We start from the raw sequence: 21,832 nt of genomic DNA on the forward strand, positions 1-21,832 counted from the left end.
ATCTTCCATACACTTGTAAAATTATTAACTTTTTTGTTTTGTACGCCCTTGAAGTCAGAATTAAATGTGGATGAAAGAATGGGAATGCTGTTTCTTTTCAGAACAGTTTGTAGACAGTCTTCCTTGCCTGTGGAGTAAGGAGTTAATTTTCTTTCTTTAAATTTTTTGGCACTGACCTCTAGGCTTGGTTCAGCCCTAAAATACGTGGCAAAGCTGGTCCTCAGTGCAGTTACAGCGCTACTGCCAAGTGGCATTGGTACTCTTAAGTGGTGCTGCACTGTGGTGGCAGCTCTCTAAATGCACACAGTGAGCAAAAAGCCATGCACTCTTTTGGGCTGTTGTTTCTATTGTCAGAGTGACTTAACAGATGTTTCCTTTATTCAGTTACTCGGTCACAGCATAAACCTTATATACAAGCTTGTCCTTGCATCAGCCTGGCTGAGAGTGGTTAAGTGAAGATCACCTCATCTGGAAAAGGTGATGGTGGAGCAAGATCAAAGAGATCACTTCAGAAGAGAGGAGGGTGGCCAGCAAAGGGCCTGCCTGCATGGGATGTGAGTTCGCAGGGAGCTGTGGTACACTGCTGTAGCTTCTACCTCTGACTGCTGATATGGACTCACTTGGTGCATCTTCTTTCATTTCTGGTTAATTTATTCTACTTCTAAAGAGTAAATTTGTCTCTTTTTTTTTTTTTTGCTTCAACATGATGCAACAAAAACTTTCTAAAAGCATTGACAAAGGAACTGAGAAGGTAGGAGGTAGGCTGAGATGGCAGTTTGCATGCAGAAACTTCCCATCAAGACAACAGGAACAGAAAGTGGCGGGTATTGAACTCTTTGACTTCAGCTGGACTTGGACTGAGGCCAGGCTGAATTAAAGGAAGTGGGTGAAAGCAAAACTAACATTAACAAAACGTTTGATTTATGCCTCAAACCAGCAGCTTGCTTCTCCTTACTGCCTGGCTACCTGAAAATGGAGTCTTTGAACAAAAGCTCTTCAAAGCCACATGCTGCTCTGGAAATGCTGACTTTTCTCCACTCTTCCACAGTGATAAATAGCTGACCACCTACAAATGTACAGTTCTCATTCCTTCAAGTCACAGTTACCGGGGTAAAATGTAGAGTTCCTTCAACTTGTAAGCAGAGGCTCCTGTCCTACAAGCTGATGGCAAATTGCTTTTTGCAAATGTCTCTGGTTCAGGGTCTGTTCTGAAAGGGGTAGTTTGTGAAAAGATGTTCTTGCCTCTTTTTGAGAAATAAAAATGGAAATAGAAAAATATTTTTCAGCTAAAATCTGAGGGCCTCTGTTTAGAAGGGAAAGACATGTCTTTGCCATGAGAAAAGCATAAGTCCAGGTCAGTTGTGGGAGTTAATTCTACTGGTGTGGAGACTTGGTAAGTACTCATCCGCTTCGTAGACCTTCTCAGCTACTGGAGCACTTCTGTAACAGCTGGAACAAGAGACCTGTGTGTTTCTGCTTGGAAGTAGAGCAATTTATAGGAAACCTATTGACCTGCAGAGAGCCAAGGGTGCGAATTCCCTGACTGCAGCTATCTCCCCATCAGCCCCTCTACCAGTGTGTCGGAGCCCAGCAGGTAGGCAGTTCTTCTGTCCAGATGTGTTGCAAGCTTGCCAGAGGAGCAATTGCTTGTGGCATTTTGGTATTGCACAAGGGCTGTATGACTAACTGCGGCTTTCGTGCTTTGTTTTCCAAAATGCTTCTTCCTTCCCTGCTCAAGATACTCGGTAGTGACTGAGCGGCACTTTGCTGCTCTGCAAGTCTGGGAGGTAAAACAGTTGCAGCTTGAGTTGAACTTTCTAAATTGCCAAATAATTTTTTTTTAAAGTTCTATCTCTCTTGGAGGAGGGGTAGAGGTGTTCTAGTTTGACCAAATCAAAATAGTCTTGAATTTATTTTTGGAAGGTTTGTTTAAATGTTTATCTGTATTCAAGGTGTCGGGTGTTCTCAGCAAAACTGGATATCCAGTGTCATGTACTGCTTAATCAGAGACATATTGAGAGGCTCTGTACAACTTCTTTCCCTCTGCAGTCAGTCCTCCAACTGTGATGGATTTGTAATCATCTGGCAGGCAGATGGGGGGGAAAAAATGAGAGACCTTTGCCTGTTATGGGTCTGAGAGACCTTTCACCAGAGTAACTTCATTTGTGCTGGTGTTGTGCATCTTAATGCTTTATGAAATCACATGTTTTAGGTAATATAGCCCTGACCTGTTTGTTCCCTACCCCTTGCTCCATCCCTTGTCCTGTGGAAGAATTTCTCCAGGATATTGGTGCCTTAACTGGAAGCATCAGTGTGTTATCGCCAGCTTGTTTAAATTCACGTAGCTGACTGATTATCAGCAGCACAAGCCCCCACTGCTTTGAGAAGAGTGAGGTGTGGGTGCAATTGAGAGCTTGATTAAGGCTTCAGCAGGAAAGCTGAACCAAGCTGTTCTCATCACATGCTCTCCCTTCTGCTGGAGCTTTGCCACCCTGGAGTCTGGGGCAGAAAATTGTGGGGGGCCTGGGACCTCTCAGAAACGGGAACAAATTATGTCCTGACTCACTGCTGGAGAATTTCTCACCCAAATAGTCCAAGCCTAAGCGTGACTGTGGTGGTGTTCTTTACGTGGTTGGGGCATCTGGAGTTTGGGTTGTGGTAAGATGCTACTAATGGTTTGTGGAAGTCAAAACCAATTTGTTTGTGTTCTATTCGGTTGCTCTGGTTTCTAACATAAAAATAACCCCTCATCATGTAGCGTTTTGGAACTGTTTATTTCTAACGAGGGCTGACCTGAGTAGCCTGGTGCTTCCCTACAGCATATCCTGTAGCTGTTTAAATGTTCTTTGGTCTGTTTCATCTAAGTGCTTCATCCAAGCTGTGCAACACAGGGCAGGGGGTACAGTTCCTGTCTGAGACTCTGCTTGTCACTTCTTTTTAATCACTGAAGTGATAAATGAGTGCCAAAAGCAGACTTCCTTAAACAGTTGCAGCCTCCCTAGAGCAGATGAGACAGTTCCTGCAGTGTAAAGGAAGCTTCAGCAAAATACACAACTCATGATTACAGTCAAAGGGTAACGTGTTCACAGGGACATAATCACAATGGAGATACTTCCAATCCAAGGATCTTAAGTCAGGATTTGCTTTTGAGGAGTTTCTTGGACTGAGAGCTAACTCTAGCAATGGAAAAATTACAAAGTAGTTTCCTAGACCACCACTAGTAAAATGGAAGCTGGAATTAATAGGCAGAAAGCTTGCGTGTTATGTCTGTGTCATGTTAAGTGTGATAAATTAGATAAAAACTAAAGCCATGGACCAAAACCTCTAAATTGCTATGAGACTTCTGAATCATGGGGAATACAAAAGATTACAATGGCATCAAGATTCTGTCTCTGAAAGGCAATTTTGTTATTTTTGGGACTTTCAGATTAGAGGATCAGTGTAGCCTGATGCAAGAAGGTGCAGTTCACATCTGCATGCTCTTCCACTGAGCGTCAAACAATTAGGTATTCTGATGGACTGGTGCTAGTCTCCAGTCTTAGCTGTCCCTTGCCCAAGTATCAGTCTGCTGAGCAAGGAATGCAGAACTCAGCTGTTGAATACCTTGCAGAATACCTCATTCCATGCATATCAGGTGAAAAAGATAAGGAAATAAAGCTAGTAGTGTTAAGTCAATAAGCCTGTTGGGAGTTGAGAGAATCTGCCCAGCAGTGAATGAGATGAAGCCTCAAAGGCTGTAATACAGAAAACACAACAGGAGGAAGCAAAGCAATGGGAATAATGTTAGGGAGATACAGTTTTTAACTGATGTTTTATTTAGATTCCATTTCTGCTACTGTGTCTCCACTGCTATGGGGAGGTAAGTAGTGTGTGAGCACATTTCTGGTGGTACTCCTGTGCTGCCATGGTTTTTGAGCTTGACTTTGTTTACAAGCAGCACTTGTAGGAAAATTTGGGGTGTCTTTGAATATGATGCTGTACAAAGATGGCAAGGCAGTCTCTGCCCTTGTGAACATCCAACTCAGATGGAGGAAGCAAAGATTAGAAGAGGAAACAAAGCTAATAGAATAGGGCCAGCGAACTGGAGAGGAGCCCCACAGCCTGCCAGGAGTACAGCCATGAATAGAAACACACCAGTGAAATCCCAGGGAGGCTGGTGCCCACACTGCTGTTCACGCAGGAGGATATCCTCAGACCATCCTGCATCTTCCTGTCCTCAGGAAACAATTCAGACAGGATGAGCACTCAAAACAACTCCATGAACTCTTAGAGGGTGGAGCATGCCTCTTAATCCTCTGGCTTTTCACCAGTAAAATAACTGACTCAATCTCAAATGGGATAACCAAATTTGGGAAAAGAAAGCTATGAAACAATGTTAAAATGAGGTGATGCCAAGCTGAGTGGTGCAGTTGGAAGTGGTTGCAGAAGGAATGGATGCCATCCAAAGGGACCTGGACAGGGCCCATGTGAATCTAACCAGGTTCAACAAGTCTAAATGCAGGGTGCTGCACCTGGGTTCGGCAATCCCAGACATAAGCACAGACTGGGAGAAGAACCCTTTCAGAGCAGCCCTGCAGAGAAGGACTTACGGGTTCTGGTGGATGAAAAGCTCAACGTGAGCCAAAGGTTCCAGGGAGACCTCATTGCAGCCTTTCAGTACTTAAAGGCATCTTACAAAAAAGATGGAGAGTAATTCTTTATTCAATCAGATAATGATAGGACAAGGGGAATGGTTTTAAACTAAAAGAAGGGAGATGGGGGTTGGATGTTAGGAGGAAATTCTGTGCCAGGAGGCCCTGTCCCAGGCTGCCCAGAGGAGCTGTGGATGCCCCATCCCTGGAGGTGTTCAAGGCCAGGCTGGATGGGGCTTTGGGCAGCCTGGTCTGGTGGGGGGTGTCCCTGCCCATGGCAGGGGGGTGGAAATGGATGGGCTTTCGGGTCCCTTCCAGCCCAAAACATTCTGTGACTCTATGAAGGCTTTAATGCTTTCAGTCTTTCCAGAATCTCAAAAGCATAAAGCCAGTTAGATGTACCACCCTGGATGACATTAAATGTGTTTTGTTAGATGCTACCCTATGAATCAGCCCCTTTTGGAAAAGACTTAATGGTGCTGTCCTGTCCCTGTAGTCCTTAATGACCTTAAGGTGCTGCTGAGAAGGAAGTGGGTTTTATCCCATGTGTCCTGTTTTGTCTTTGTACTTCACTTGGTATCATGGGTTCATAATATTTCCAGGAGAGCATTAAGCAGACAAACAGCTGTACAATAACAAACAGCTGCTGTGCCTTTTTTGTCTCCTCCCTGAGGGAGATGCGTATAGCAGGGCAGCTTGTTTTGGGAAGTACATCTAAAATAAAACAACGACAAAAAAAAAATCACATAAAGGAGGTAAGTCATCTTTGAGAGGTCAACATAAGCACGTGGCACATGCATGTACAAGGTAAGGTCAAAACTGTGCCACATGCTTGGAGCGGAAAGCAGAGAGGCAGACACCAGTCTGGAGAGAGCTCTTCATCCTGAGCTGCACTGTAGAAAGTCCCTGTGCTGAAGGATGAAAGCTGCTTGCTCAAGGCTTCAGGCTGAAGTTCTCACCAGCCTCTAGGACAAATTGGGGGGGGGAAATACAGGGGGATTCCACTTCTTACTGAAACAAGGTTGACAGGGGTTTTTGTATGTGGAACTGAAACGTTGCTTTTGCTTTCTTTGCCTCTGAGATGTAGCTCTCCAAAGCTTTCACATCCTGCCTACCTCAGGTGACAAAAACTTGCCTTAAACTTATAACTTCTTGCTTCCACTCCTTCTCTTCCTATTCTAGTCTTTCCTTTGATTACAACATCTGATTCTGTGACAGAGATGGTGTTGTGTGTACATCATAGCTCCATTTGTAAGAGGCAGCTGTTGTGTTGTTGCTAAAGGCTGTTTTCTTAATTCTAACCAAATCTGCCAGGTAGCGTTTACAGAAGCTTAAAATTCTAGCCTGTGTAACTGCTTTGGATAAATCCTGGAATAGTTTGGAAGGGAGCTCTGAATGCAGCCTGGATTGGCCCTGCAACCTGCTCAAATCAGGGCCAAATTGGCTGCTCTGGGCCTTGTAGTTGCTGCTGACCTGCTGGCAGTAATTGTAATAATGAAAACATAATAAAAAATAAAAATAATGTATGATGATGTACCCTAACTAATGTTACTGTTAACCAGCAATTAAGGTATTGTACCCATATATTAAACTTTTATTTTGCTGGTATGGTCTGTTGTGTCCAATTGAGTGTGATCGTGAAAGTCAAATTGCTTTTGTCGTACACGTTCCTTTTGGGCATAGGAGTAGAAAAAAATTTTTCTGGTTCAACATCTTAATAAAATCTGAATGGGTGATCAGAGTTACTCTGTGTTGAGGTGCACTTTACATGGAGTTTTTTTAACATGCTTTTTTTTTTTAAAAAAAAAAAAAAAAAGGCAGGGGGAAGAAACCACCTGCTGAATGAGACCAGGCAGCTCTCATGTGCGATCCTGCAGTGCTTTGGCTACACGACAGCTCCATCTGCTGTTCCTGGGCTACAACTTTCCCTTTGTGCCTGAACCTCCCATTTCACAATTTCATAGTGGTTCATGTGCTTCTTCTCTCCGACTTCATACATATCTTCAGACAGCCCTTACTCTTGGGAGGAGGCATTGCTTGGGATGTTCCTGACTTTCATTTTGCAGTCCTGGATTCTTCTAAGTTCTTTAAATGTCTTGGCACTAACTGGTAGCTGTGACATCCATTTGCTTTACAAACATGAGGCTTTCTTTGCTATTCATGTTATGTCTTATTCCTGCAAAGACAAGTTACTGCAAGGTAAGAAGCCCCATCATCTAGCAGTAAGAGTTTTTGCTGTTCAGTTGAGTAATAGGTACTTATGATTTTTGTGAAGAAGTCTGGACTTGTCTGTGCTGTCTGGGATTCTGCATGTGTCTGTGGTTTGACTTTTTATGAACGTAAGTGATGTGGTTTAACCTGGCTGGCAGCTGAACACCACACAGCCGCTCGCCAACCCTCCCCCCTCCCTCTCTGGAATGGGGGAGAAAAATGGGAAAGTGCAGCCTGTGAGTTGAGATAAAAACAGTTTAAGACAGGAAAATAATAATAATATCAATAATAGTACTACTAATAATGTACGTGAAACAAGTGATGCACAATGCAGTTGCTCACCACCTGCTGACCGATGCCCAGCCTAACCCCGAGCAGTCCAGCCCTCCTACCCTGGCTAGCCACCCCTATCTATTGTTTGTTTATTGTGTGTGTGTATATATATATTGTTTATATATTGTTTAGCATGACCTCTGATGGGATGGAATACCCCTTTGGCTAGTTTGGGTCAGCTGTCCTGGGTCTGTCCCCTCCCAGCTCTTGCTGCACCCCCAGCCTGCCCGTTGGCAGGACAGAGTGAGAAGCTGAAATGACCTTGGCTTGGTGTAAGCACTGCTCTGCAACAATTAAAACATCAGCATATTATCAGCACTCTTCATGAAAAGCCAAAACATAGCACCCTACCAGCTACTAGGAGGAAAACTAACTTTGTCCTAACTGAAACAGGACAGTAAGGCAGTTTACCTGTAGAGGCTATCCAAGTTTGATAGGTGGAGGGAAGGAGGAGAAAAAGGGACTGGAAATGAGTTGGTCTGCAGCATAGTTCAGAATCACGGTGGAGAATTGTGCTACTGCAGTCACCATGGTCGCTAAAACTGGCAGAGGGAAGCTTTAGTTCCTGTACTTCTCTCCCTCTCATGACTGAGAGGCAGAATTCCTAAAGCACTGGGATTTCTTTCAGTTTTGTGGCAACAGACCAATGGGTTGCATCATAAGTAAACTGTTGTAAATCCTTTATGTACGGAGTATTATCTATCATTCCGGAAAACATTTCTATTTGAATATTACTATCTAGACCTTACAGTTTCTGTGGAATGAGAATGATGTGAAGGGCTTTTGAATCAGTTCTGCACAATAGCCCACTGGATAGCCTCAACCTGCCTCACCAAAGGTTGCTGATGTGTTCACCTATTGTAATTTTTCCCCCACTGTTTTTGTCTGTTGTGCACTAAGCTGTCTGCACTGAGAAGATTTTGGTATATAACTTCATAGGTCAGGAAAATTGAATGCTTTGTGCAGTCTCCTGCACTCTGGCTTCCTGCAGGAAAATAATCAAATTTCAATGTTAGATGTTTAATTTCTTCCATAAAAGACAGATGGGGTACGTGTCTTATGTTGTTTTTCGCAACGATTTCTGACTAGCAGACTAACCAGAAAGGTTAAATAGGAAGATGCTTTCCCCTCTTGCAGACAGACATAGAACAAAAGATGCTTGAGTTGTACTTCCTAATAGTATTGGAGTTTAATAACTGCAGTATTTTTTTTAGCTCAGCCTTATCTAATCTCTCTTTAATTGGACCAAGGACTTTCATTTGTTCTGCCTTGCTACAAATCATTGTTGATACAGAAAGTGAACTTAAAAGGAACAGTAACATGCAAACGTAGAAGCAGCAGGTAAGTTATTTGTGTGAAATAAGCCTGGCATGTGTTGTCATTACTTGAATTCAGTGAAATAACCACCATATGCTTAAGTAGTGGGTTGTCCCACAAAGCAGAACTGTAGAACATAGCTTTATTTAGGTCCAGCACCAGACACTGGAGTGAGCTTATTCAGCATGAAGACCCTGTCTCATGTCAGGATTACAATGCACAGACCTTCAGCTGTTCAGTGAGCTACAGCACAGCTGCCCTCTCACTTCAGCAGCAAGTCTGATCCTTTGGTCCAAGAGTGAGTGAGCTTTGAGAGAGTTTGGTAAGACTTTGCAGCAGTGTGTATCTTAAGTTTCTGTACTCTGTCGCAAAGAATGTGTATATACGTGGTATGGATTAGCTGGATCCTGCAGGTCAGGAGTTGGGCTGTCTTTCCTGAGTTGCCGGGAGAAATCTGCCCAGCAGTTAGTTCACTGTGTTAGCAGCATGTGCTTCGATTTGCTCCTGGTCTGCTTCTTAACCTTAACTTGAAAGTATTTTCAAAACAGAATGTGGCAGGCTGGTTCCTGGATCATCTGAGAGGTTTGGCGGTTGTCTGTGTAAAAGCAGTTGGGTGAGCAGAGATGCTCAAGCCAGCAGATGGCAACAGCCTGACATCTGCAGGAAGCAGCACAAAAGGAAAAGGTGCTGCTTTGTGCTGATGGAAGTCGAAGTTGGGGAAGTACAGGTCATCTTCAGCTGATGGGTAAAAATAGTGGTGACTTGTGAATACATGGAAATTAGGCAGCATAGCTCTTGGGGAGGCTAGTCAATTGATTAAATGCTTGTGTGGGTGTTTTGGTTGCAGAATAAGAACCTGCTGGTGCAGGGAGCTAACTTGTAAAAGCTATTTTGATAAACTTTCCAGTACAGATGAATGCTTGGGGAAGAGTCAAGGGGGGTAGTGCATACGAAGCAATATGAATAAAACTGAAAAAACTGATCTTATGAATTGAGAATAAATTTCTAAGTCAAAACACAGTGTTAGCTTTATCGTCGCAAGTTGTGTGTATATATTCTTCCAGTGTTTCTAGGGCAGTAGAAAGAAGGAGAGTTGGAGAAGTGATGTGACTTACTGAAAATTCTAAGGAGAAAAGGAGAAGAACTTGAAAAAACTATCTGAAAAATCTGTCAATTATACATTATCTGCAGAGGATTAATGTTTTTCTAAGAATAATAAAGACACATTCTAACAGGAATATTTTTAAAATTCAGTCTTATGCTGAAAGGGGGAGGTTTTTTAAATAAATGGTAAGGTTATTAATGAATTTTCCTAAGACGTTCAACACTGCAGGACAGTGACTGTTTTTGCTTGTTAACTTTTATTAAGTTAGACTTTGATCTGTTATGATTTGTTTGTTCTCCTGAATGTATTTGGATATCATGTTAAGAATGATACTATAAAAATGTTCTGATCTCTAAATTTTGCCTTCATTGTACAGACCTGTGATTTTTGTTGGCTTCCTCATAAGGCTGAAGAATTTTGATGCATTAGGAATCTAAGAATATGAATGAACTTACTGTCACTTTTTGTCTTATTGAAACATTTTTTTTTCCCCTCTGCAAAGTGACTGTCAGCACTTACAGTGGACTCTGTGATCACTTCTAGCTTTGAGTGTGATGTTATTCCTTGTTTTTGACAGATCGATCACTTTGGCTTTGATGAAAACCTTACGTTCCAGCAGCGATACCTGATAGCAGATCAGCACTGGAAGAAAGACAATGGACCGATACTGTTCTATACAGGCAATGAAGGAGACATCACGTGGTTCTGCAACAACACAGTATGTATGAAACAGATCCTTGATTTTTGAATTAAGAGTCCTTCTTTCCAGCAGTGGGCTAGTGGAAAAATAAGGAAGGAGGAGGAGGACAATATCAGAACATTATTTAAAGAGAAATTTGCAATGGCTTTATGACAGCTACAGGAGAAAGTAAGCTGAAAAAAGTATAGGACAAGTTTTAGGGGATTTGGGGGTCCTATTTGAACTCCACAGAAATCAAAGGGGAACACTTCCTTGAGCTGTGAAGAAATCTTCTAGGGGAAACACTCTGTGGTGCCTCAGCCGAAGGATGTAAAAGTTTGGACCCATTGCATTAATACCATTACTTCAGAAATGAATGAAATGAGAGGTTTTGATGGTTGTTTTGTGTTTATCTGAGAAAAGTATGAAGTGAGATTCATCTGGCCAGACATCAAGGATAGATGAGATGATGCATGTTCCCTCACAAAATCCATAGAAAAGATTTGCTTTCCTGACAAATGCAGGATGCAGTGTGTGGGCAGTTTTTAGCCACTTCAATACAAAGTCCACTGCCACAACAGAGGTGATGTCCTGGGCCTGAGGGAAGTGAGGGCTGCTTACGCACTGCTTTGTCAGCAGGTGATAGCTGGTGGGTGGTAACATGCTTCTGTCAAAAAGTTATAAGTTGTCCTAATTATTTATTAGTTGAAAATAAGTGTTTCAGTGCTCTAGATTGTTTATTGCCAAACACTTCTTTCTGTAATACAGTCCTAACTCAAATGCATGCTTTTTTCCTGTTGTGTTTTTTGATGTCCTGTGGATTAAGCTTGTTAATCCTGCCATAGGAGTTCTGGCAGGACTGCCCAAGTATACTCACAAAACAACGTTGCTTAATACTTTGCAGCATTTTTTGGTACACTTGCCTTAGCTCAGGGTTTGTCTTCTATATTTTCTTTCTGCAAAGATGCTTTAAAACCAAACTGCAGTCTGCTTTTCTGGTTGTATTTTGATAGTGATATTTTGCTAATCAAAGAATAAGATTTGAGGTACAGTAGATTGAAAGTAAAGACTTTGCAAGTGATTAACTCATTGTGTTTAAATGTGTGTTTTCCCCCAACCAGGGTTTTATGTGGGATGTGGCTGAAGAACTTAATGCCATGTTAGTATTTGCTGAACACAGATATTATGGAGAATCATTGCCATTTGGAAATGAATCTTTCAGTGTAAGTGTCGTCTTTACTTTCTTCTTTACATATGTTCTATATCAAAATAATTCTACCTGTTATACTTGTCAGTGCAATGACTGCTTGCCTGAATAAGATGTGCTAGAAGCACACAACTATCCTATTTTTATTACTAATTCTAAATGAACAAACAACAAGCTAGAATCTTTTAGCACTTCAAAGGACACCTGTAACAAATGTTTAGTTTATCAGGCAGCTCTCCAACTCAACATCTATTCAGGGGGAGAAAGATTGCTGCTGGATATCACTCCCATGCTGTATGTAACCTGTGTTCTTTGCCTCAGGATTCCAAGCATCTGAACTACCTGACATCAGAACAAGCTCTGGCAGACTTTGCAGTACTAATTGAATACTTAAAGGAGACCATTGCAGGAGCCCGTTACAGTCCTGTCATAGCTATTGGAGGATCTTATGGAGGGATGCTTGCAGCCTGGTTTCGGATGAAATACCCCCATGTGGTGGTTGGGTGAGTGTACTTGTTCTGCTCAAACACCCAGCAGGTGTTTGTTGCTTCAGTGCTATAAGTGTTAGCACTGAAGTGCTAACCTTATCCCACTGCACTTGAGTTAGTGGGATAAGGACTGTAATTCAAACCAGCTTGAATTTTTCACTTTTGGGAGGACAGGGTAAGTCACTCTGAATTTGGGACTAGGTGCTGTCTACCAAAAAATGATAGCTGTAGGCCAGCAGGTACAGAATGGTGTGTACTTTCAGAGTATTAAGATCTTTAAGTAATAATTCTGAACACTAACTCTTGCCCTAATTTCTCTAGGGTCACTAAAATTTCTAGTGACTTGTTGCAGGTGTGTAATCTCTTGAGTGCCTTAGTTATTCTCTAGCAAACACAAATAGTAATCTTCTCACCTTTCTCTGCTAGAGAGCAGTTACTTGTGGGCAAGGGCTGTCTTCAGTTGAATTAGTACAGTGCCTAGTGAGAAAGCTTACTTTATTCTCATGTAACAATCATGTCTGTCTGAACTTATACTCAATGTATTTACTGAGTCTTTGTGCTACTATCCAAAACGTGTAACCTTCAACAGCCTTTGCATACAGGCCTACAGAAGAATTTTGCAACATTCAGGAAGGGGTGAGTGCCTGGCTGAATTATAAATGCTACTTAAACAGTGACTGTAGGGAAAGCGTTGCCCAGAGGATAGAAATTCACTTTGCAGGGGTTCAGGATGCGTATGTTTCTCAAAAAAAAATAAATCTGTTTTATATCTGTTTGTAGAGCTCTGGCAGCCTCTGCCCCAATCTGGCAGTTTGGTGATTTGGTTCCCTGTGGTGCTTACTTCACTATAGTAACTAATGATTTCAAGAAGAGTGGGACTGGCTGCTCAGAAAGTATCCGGAATTCCTGGAGTGCAATTAACCACCTTTCCTCAACAGGTGAGACCTCACCAATATATGTTTAAAGGGTCATAATGTTCAGGATTATGTTATGACTTCATAAAATCAGTGAGTTTGCATCATAACTTCAGTGTGTAGATGTATTTGTGGTGGTGGGTGGTGATAAGTTTTTGTTAAACCATATTCTCAGTAATAAAACCTGTTAATTATGTTCAGTGTTATTTTATGAATGTCTGTTTTGTTGGATCATGTGCTTTATTCACACGTGGCAGGTCTTGGAATCCAGGGTCAAACACTCCTGAGATCTAATGAGCTAGAACCTCAATGTTTGTATTCCTTTCTGACAAAGTAGAACAGATGTTTTGTTTCTAAAAATTATAAAACAAACAAAAAAATTAACAACCAACTGAGGCAATCAAGTATAGGAAATTCCTACAGTCTTTATAGCACTAGTTTTAGTGCTAAGGTGAATATTTCAGATGAGGTCTCTGGCTTGTGGGAAAAAAGTATAAAAAAAACAAACAACAGCAAAACAAACAAACAAAAAAAACTTGCCACTTCAGCATCCTACAGAGATCCTGGTATGCTGAGTTAACCTGTTCAAGTCAGAGAAGCTGAACTGGAGGGGTTCTAGACCAGATAATATAATGACAGCAAAGGCAAGGAGACTCCTGAGAGATCTGATTGCTTTGAGCTAGCTTGTTTGAAGCTTTTCTCTTTCTGGAAGAAGAGAGCCCTGATGTTTCCTGTCAAAAAGATGCCAAGTGACTTGTACATCCCTTTTTTTAGATAACATTATCATAACGTCCATTCAGGTTATGTTTCCCTTTGCTTAAAGATGCTGACTAAACTTTGATCTGCTCTGCTTGTATACATGTGGGGTAACTTCACTCAGTATAACTGATCTGGTGAAAATACTTAACATAGGTCAGTTGTGCTACTATTAATACATTACTTTTTATTTTTTTTATATTAAAGATGCAGGTTTACAATGGCTTTCCAACACATTTCATTTGTGCAGCCCATTAAAAAATCTTCAGGATGCTTCTATGTTGAAAAGCTGGCTGAGTGAAACATGGGTAGACTTGGCTATGGTGGACTATCCCTATAAAGCTGACTTCTTACAGCCTCTGCCAGCTTGGCCTGTACAGGTAATTGAGGACTGTCTTGGAGGATTGATTAAAGCTTGGACTGTTGAAGTCTTTTCCACTTAGTTTAATTCTCTTCTTGCCCGTATCTTTTCTTGTATTTTTGGATCTGTATAGCCAACATGGCTGAAAAAGGGGAATGAGCATCATTCTTGTGCATCAGCTGTTTGTTGACTGACACAGGTTGTATCAAGAGCCAAGAATTTTAATTGGGAAATGTAAAGTTTGTTTGCTTGCATTACATGCACTGCACAAATGGAATATGGCTTAATGATAATGCTCAGGGTATGTCATCACAGATGCTTTCTGGTGGTGGTTTGGATATACTTTGAAGATGAAACTGATGTCCTGTCAGGTGTTGTGTATTTAACTGTATTTCTTGCTGACTGAGACCCCATCTCTCCTCTTCATTGTAGGAAGTTTGCAAGTTCTTGAAGGATCCCAGTCTCTCTGACAAACTGTTGCTGCAGAATGTTTACCAGGCAGTGAATGTCTACTACAATTATTCAGGGGAAGCTTCATGCTTTGACATGTCTGAGACTGCGACAAAGAATCTTGGTCAGTTGGGTTGGTACTATCAGGTATGCGCTCTATCCTTTCATTTGTAACTCAGTGAGGTTTTTTGGACTAGAGGTGATGGGAATCGCCATGTCAATACGTTGGACCAGATATAAATTGATGGGGCTGTGCTGCACAAGCATCAGTAAGGACTCTGCCTGTTTATACACTGCTTTAAACAGAACCCAGGTCTTTGAAAATAAAAAAGGGTTGGATTTAGAACTGAAAATTAATGGGATTACAATAACATTTCAACACATCAAGGATGTGTCATGTTTTCAGATGTCCTCTAAACAAAATCACAAGCTGTATCTCTTTCTCTGTCTGGTTTAGAACTTGAACTCTTTCTTATGCATGATTTTTATTGTTAGTCCTATAAACAAGCAATCACTGTGGAAAATAGGGTAACCGGTTGAAATATTGCTACTAATGTTTGCTCTGTAGAAAACATGGGGGTGGGGGGGAGGAAATAAGTACTACTATAGTAAAGCAACTTATTTCCTGGTGATAGAGAGCTTGAGGCAAGTATGACTGTAGTGAGGAGGGCAAGGCATGAAAGAGAAGCTACCTTCCCAGGAGGTTTAGGTTGTCTTTGATTGCAGAGTTTCAGTTCTGTACATCCCTTTCTAGTCAACATGAAGAAGCAGCATTTTAGTTTTCTATTCTCCTTGAACTGCACCCTTCAAGCCCACTGTCTGTGCAAATATGTCAGGAGATGTTGATACTGATTTCTTTCAACTAAAGCTATTTATCCTGCAGCTCACTGAGATGCAACCTTTCCCTTCACATACCACAGGGATCTGTAATTTTGTTAAGGTGTCCAGGGCATTCTGTGCTTCCTGTCTCATTTACTAAGGAAGCACACGTAGCACTTAGTGTTCAGCTGCTCTGCTGAGAAGAGCTAGCGATGCCAGAAAAAAGGTATAAAAATCAGTGTTCAGGCTGTCACCATCTGCTTATGGCTACTGTCTACTGTTTCTCCTGTGCTCCAGACAGCACCAGATGTGCAGGCTCTGAAGTTACTCTGAGATAGGCAGTGGGGACACCATGTGGGTAACAAAGAATATGGCAGCTGGACTCAAAAATACATCCAATCTGCAGCTTGTTGCAGATGGCGTGCTTCTGAAGGCTTGGAGGGAAAGACACAAGTAGGAATAGACTGAGTTAGCCCCCACCATGGCAATTAATTTATGTGGCTTCCAGGCTACAACTTTTTGTTCTTCCTCTCTAGTATTGCTAAGGTCAGGAAATGGTTCTTGCATGGAAGATGAAGCTTTTGCTTGATACGTGTGTTGTGATATGATTGGTAATTACCAAACTGTTCTGTTTGTGCTTTTTAAATGCTACACACATAGTTATGGGACAGTCTCATGAACGCATCTTGTTGCCCTGCTCTCTTCCAGGTTTGCACAGAGATGGTGATGCCCATGTGTACAGATGGTGTCAATGACATGTTTGAACCTCAGAAATGGGACTTTGATGCACTTTCAGAAGAATGCTTCAGGTTATGGGGAGTGAGACCTCGCCCCTCTTGGGTTCTTTCTATGTACGGAGGGAAGAACATCAGCTCACACAGCAACATCATTTTCAGGTGAGCCTTGTTTTAGAGTTGTCTTCCACCAGTTTGGGCTGTCAGTACTAACTGTGTGGGTCGGCGCAGGCAGCAGGAACAACCACAGACCTATGGCTAAAATGTGGAGAGTAAATTTATTTTTGTTACCTTTCCAAACATGGAAGGTGCACTGAGATACTCCTCTGCTTAGTGACAGCTCTGGGAGGAGGTAAGATGGGGAGTATCAGGGAGCATGAGAGGGAGAGACTACTAGAATCACTTCCTTTACTCCCTGAGGCAGGCCCAAAAGACCAGTGTAGTCCCAAAGCTGGGGGAAAAAAAGGGAAACCTTGAAGAAAATAAATGGCTGACCACAGTGGCCTAAAAGGTAAGGGGCAATGGTGACAAGTTCCTGCCCAGGGCAGCAGGCACATCTCAGTGACTATCCTGCCTTCCCAGATGCCAATGTGCAATAGGTATGAGACTCCGTAAGTGGAACTGAACAATACTGAGGATGACAGTTCATCTTGGCTTGGAGGCCTCATAAAGGTTAAACAGCTTCAGCAAATTAAAAAAGACAGGTCATTGTCATAGGAGACTCCCCTCTGAAGGGAACAGAAGGCCTGATATGCAGGTTGAACACACTTCACAGGGAATTCTGCTGCCTCCCTGGGGTTAAAGATAGGAAGAGAAAGCTTCCTACCCTGGTGCAGGCCCATCTGTTACTGTTTTTTTGGGTAGGTAGCAATGAAGTTCCAACACGAAGTCCCAAGGCCCTCTTGCCCTCATGAAACTGGTTTAAGGGATCAGGAGCACAAGTAGTGTTCTCCTCCATTCCTCCAGTTACAGTAAGTGATGAGGAGAGAAACAGGAAGAGCCAGCAGACCAATATCTAGTTCCAGGCCTGGTGTCACTGTCAGAACTTGTTTTTTTTGACCATGGGTCATTCTACATGATACCAGGCCTGCTGACAGCAGATGGGATAGACCTGTCTCCAAGAGGGGAGAAAGAGGGGAGATTTGAAGGGGGAAAATGAGATAAATCCAGACTTGCTAGAAACAAACCTGGTGGGTGACACACCGATGTTTGTGGGACAGTGTGTTAGCAAAGTCCTTTGGTCCCCTTTCCCAGTGGAGGCAGGAGATTAAGAGCCATGTCACAGCAAAGACAAGGGGTATTGATGGGTTAGAAATCACAGAAGTGCCTGAGAATGTTTCTGTAGGAATTGGGGCTTCCACACACACACCTTCCAAGAGGTGCTGGGGTTGTTAGCCCAGCTGAAGTGCATCTACACTAATGCATGCATCATGAGCAACAAACAGAAGGAACTGGATGCTGTTGTGCTACCTGGTGCAGTAGCACTGGATGTTTGGGAGTGTTTGGATTGCCTTGAGAGTAATAATGGTGATGACAGGATTGAATGTTTATGGGTAAGAATCGGGGGGAAGGCCAGTGAGGCAGATGTCCTGGTGGGTGTCTGTTATAGGCCACCTAACCAGGCCAAAGAGGCAGACAAAACATTCTACAACAGCTAGGAGAAGTCTCACAATAGCTAGCCCTTGTTCTCATGGAGGACTTCAACTTACCAGATGTCTGACTATGGAGAAACTGCATCCTGTATTGGATAAGGGGGGATATATAGTGACAAGAGATGAGAAAAAGGCTGAGGAACTTAATGCCTTCCTTGCCTCAGTCTTTAGCAGCAAGACCAGTTCTCTGGGTACTCAGCCCCCTGAGCTGATAGATACTGACAGGGAGCAGAAGAGGTGCAAGTGTGGATCTACTTCAGGGTAGGAGGGCTCTGCAGGGGGATCTGGATAGGCTGGATTGATGGGCTGAGGCCAACTGTATGAGGTTGAAGAAGGCCAAGTGCCGGGTCCTGCACTTGAGGCACAACAACCCCATGCAGCACCACAGGCTGGGGGAGGAGTGGTGGCTGGAAAGCTGCCCTTTGGGAATGGACCTGGAGTAGTAGCTGATGGCCAGCTGAGTAGGAGCCAGCAGTGTGCTCAGGTGCAGCAGCATTCTGGCTTGTACCAGAAAGTGTGGCCAGCAGGACTTTAATTCCTTGTAGTTATGCTGTAGTAATCAACAGATTGTTACTTATCATTATGTCAATGGTACCTTACCATGGCTTTATATCACCTACTATCATTTGGTGGCAAATAGAGACTGTGTTTATATCCCTGAGGCAATATTTGAAAAGTATATTGCTTTTGTTACCAGGTAAGGGCAAACTGGTCTTGGCTTAGTGAAGCAATGGCTATTGAAAAGAAAGCATTAGCAAGATATATCACCACATTCCAGGGCTGTAAATTTTCACTAATTTTGTCTATGAGAGTAATCGTGTCTGGAGACCGTAACTGCAAGTGGAGGGAGTGACTTCATTCAATTCTCTGTAGTCTGCAATCATCCCCCCAAGTGCTGATTTTTGAACAGGCCAAATAGGACTATTAGAAGCAATCATGGTTTCTTTAACAATTCCCACTTCTTGTGTCTGAATAGTTTGAGTAATTTGAGTAATTCTTGAGTAATGTGATACTGTTTTAGAGTTACCACCTTGGTAGGCATGGGCAGCACAAGAAGATCCCATTTTGGGAATCAATGCAAAGCCATTATAGATGAAATAATAAATCCTCCTTGCAGTGTTCCGAAGCAAAAATGACCATTTAGTTTCAACTGTTTGTCCTGCCAACACATTAATACCACAAGTATATCTGTTAACACTGTTGTGGCAAACAGGGTGGAACTTCCTACTGTTAAACTAACCTTAGCTGGGATGGTGGGGGTGGGATTTCTTCCAATCCACAGATCTGTGACGTAGCTTCTTTACAACTCACATTACTGTGTACTAAAGTAACTTCAGCTCCACTATCCACCGGAGCTAATGCACACAAAATCCCTCAAGACTGCTGCTTTATAGTTGCAGGAATGGAGGGGTGTCAGTCCCCCTTACCTTAGGAAGGTACAGCGGTGGCAATTCTGGGGGACCTGCCAAATTTTCATTTCTACTATTTTGGAATTTGCCGTATTTGGGTACTTTTAACCCATTCCTCCCACCACTTACTGAGTAGCAAAAGGATCTGTCTCTAGCCTCCCAGCTGAATAAATGATGGGAGTGCTTTGTATTGCTCTTGAGAGTAAAATAGTCAATCTACAGTGGCCAAAGAAGCCAACTGTTCTGTCACTGCCTGGGGAGCTCTAAAAGAAGAGTCTGGGCTGGGATTCTGCCAAATGTAATTTTCTTCCCCTGTTGATTCCTTCTTATCTTGTGGCCAAAGTCCAGGTTTCCCATGCTGGTAAATCTGCCTAGCTTTTAAGAAGCCAAAGCACAGTCTCTTCCACATAAAAGGAAAGTCTAATCAAGCTCTAGATATAACACAGGATCTTGGTCACTGAAGTTGTTGCTGTGGGTGATAGCCTTGTGGAAGGCTGGTGTGATGTTCCCCTTTCTCTTTGATTTCAAGTTTGTCTGAAAGTCTGAAAATGTTTTTAAATGGACAAAATGTAAAATGTTTGTCTAGTACAAAAACTAGTCAATGCTGTTTGCTGTCTACTCAAAACCATTACTTATTTTTAAAGTTAAACTCTGCTCAGCTTTCTATAATGGAAGGTTTATACAGTTAGACGTCTGCTGTGAGGCGATGCTTATTTTGAACAGCTTAATACTGGCTGTTTGTGATGCTGTTATGTGGTAGAGAGGCTTTTAATAAATGCAGTCAAAGCCTGTGCCCTCAGGAGTTCTGACTCTGTACTGATTGCCCATGGCAGGCAGCTCCTGGATATATTCCTCTGTGCTCTGCCTCACATTGTGCAAGGCCTTTTCAGAGAAAAACACATAAAACGAAAATCAGAATTAGTCTGTTGGACTTGGTAAACAGCTGTGTATTTTAAAGTAAGAGTCCTCAGTGGAATTAGGGATTAGTCTCTGGATCTGTTAACGTTGGTCTGTCTGGCTCCAAAAGCCTGTTGCTTTCCTCTCGTTTGATTCTTACTGTTTCTGTACCAGCAGGATATATTCTCTAGAGTGAGGAAAAAAATTGCCAAAAAGGGTAGAATTTCTCTTTAGGTCATTTTTCTCTATTTTTAACTAATTTTAACTTTTGCAGTGTTTATTTCCTAGGCTTTACAGATCTGTACAGCAGAAATTGGCTTTGTAAGCGATAGACAAGCAAACAAATCTAGTGGTTAAGAATTTATGCTAGCCAAAGGAGGTTGAAATGAGAAAAGTTTGAAAACAACCAACTGAATGAAAAAGTAGTGCTGTACACACAAAGCTTTGGATCTCAAGCTGGGTTGTTTCTCTTCAAGCAAACACATTGTCATCACAGTACATTTTATATAAGAGCCTTTTATCCCCAAACACCACAGAGTGCTTTACCAAAAAAAAAAAAGGCAAAAAAAACACCCTATGTCTACCAGAGGATGAGCCTCCTTGTGGGGTAAAAAGCACTGCATTAATGTTGAGGAACTTGCTGCACAGCAGTTTCCCACAGGAAGGGAAGAATACTGCATCTCAACAGAACCACTCTGGGGTGGAACCACTCTGGGGTGGATTTATCTGCAGTGGCATTTGCTTAGGATACTCCAGCTCTTGTTGCTGTTCCTCCCTCCAGGAGTAATGCATCTCTCTGCAGACCCGTGGTGAGGTCTAGGCATTGCACCTCTTCAGTACCTTCTTGGAGACACCTTACTGAGCTTTTCTTAGCATGTGAGTGCTTAATTAAGCTGTAGACAGATACTGCTTGCCTATCCTGGGCAGAACATTTTTATTAAAACATTGGTTTGAGGAGATGGGATTTTCAGAACTCCCATTTCTTCTCCAGCAGCTTCTACTCCTGATGCTCTTAGCGGCACATGCTTGGTGTGGAAATGCTGCAGAGCAGGGGAAATGATGCTTTAATGCCCTCTGTGCTTGTAGTGGCAGAGAGCTTGGAGCAGTTGGTAGCATCTCATCAATAACCAGTGGTAGTCAAAATTGGCCCAGGTGTGAATGGGAATTTGATTTGAGATCACAAACTCTGGTAGAAACAGACTTTTTCTTTTAGGGAGGTTTAGAAAATTTTCTGTGCTATAGCCTTGGAAAGTGACAGGTTGAATGTATTTAGATGAACTGGGCTTGCATTTCTTGTACCTTGCATTCAGAAACACCCCAACTTTTATCAAACACTACAGACTTATGTACAGTCTAAAAACTCATTTTTTTCAATCTGCAGATCATACTTGGGCTTGTAGACTTTGAAATTGAGGTGCCCACCTATCCAGTTCTGTACTGGAGAGGGAAAGGCAGAAAGTGAGGTCTCTGTTTTGAGAGATGCTAGAGCTGTTTGCAGAAGAAGCACTTTTTTGAGGGGAAAAAAATCAGAAAAAAGCCAAAATGTCTGGCTGAAGACAAAGGTGAGAAAAGTTCAGAAAACAGAACCATGGTGGATGTACATATTAAAGAAATGCACAAACAGTGCTGATTGTGCAATACCTCTCTGGTGCTGGGTAGAGCTGGAGGGCTGAGGAGGCTCTAAAGAGATGATCAGAAAGGAGACTTCTTGCTGGGGGATATGTGGGACCCTGTTTATGCTCTCAGGAAAGTATGATGAATTGAAAACAGGACCAGTGTGCTGATATTTTGCATTGAAATGTATCATTCTGAAGCTGTTCTTGCCTGACCACTGCTAGAAAGGAAATGTTGAATTCTTTTTCTACTTCT

The 21,832-nt window shown here is 42.4% G+C and overlaps 1 protein-coding gene across 1 annotated transcript in view; it reads left to right on the forward strand.

The window, feature by feature from the left end:
* Positions 1-21,832, forward strand: part of PRCP (prolylcarboxypeptidase) — a 31,355-nt gene that overhangs the window by 5,821 nt on the left and 3,702 nt on the right. The window contains exons 2-8 of the mRNA XM_068659853.1: positions 10,175-10,315; positions 11,398-11,499; positions 11,805-11,986; positions 12,752-12,909; positions 13,849-14,021; positions 14,435-14,599; positions 15,980-16,167. Coding sequence (XP_068515954.1) covers positions 10,175-10,315; positions 11,398-11,499; positions 11,805-11,986; positions 12,752-12,909; positions 13,849-14,021; positions 14,435-14,599; positions 15,980-16,167 — 1,109 coding nt within the window. The remainder of the gene's footprint in view (positions 1-10,174; positions 10,316-11,397; positions 11,500-11,804; positions 11,987-12,751; positions 12,910-13,848; positions 14,022-14,434; positions 14,600-15,979; positions 16,168-21,832) is intronic.

This window comes from Anas acuta, chromosome 1 (genome assembly GCF_963932015.1).
Source record: "Anas acuta chromosome 1, bAnaAcu1.1, whole genome shotgun sequence".
NCBI lineage: Eukaryota > Metazoa > Chordata > Aves > Anseriformes > Anatidae > Anas > Anas acuta.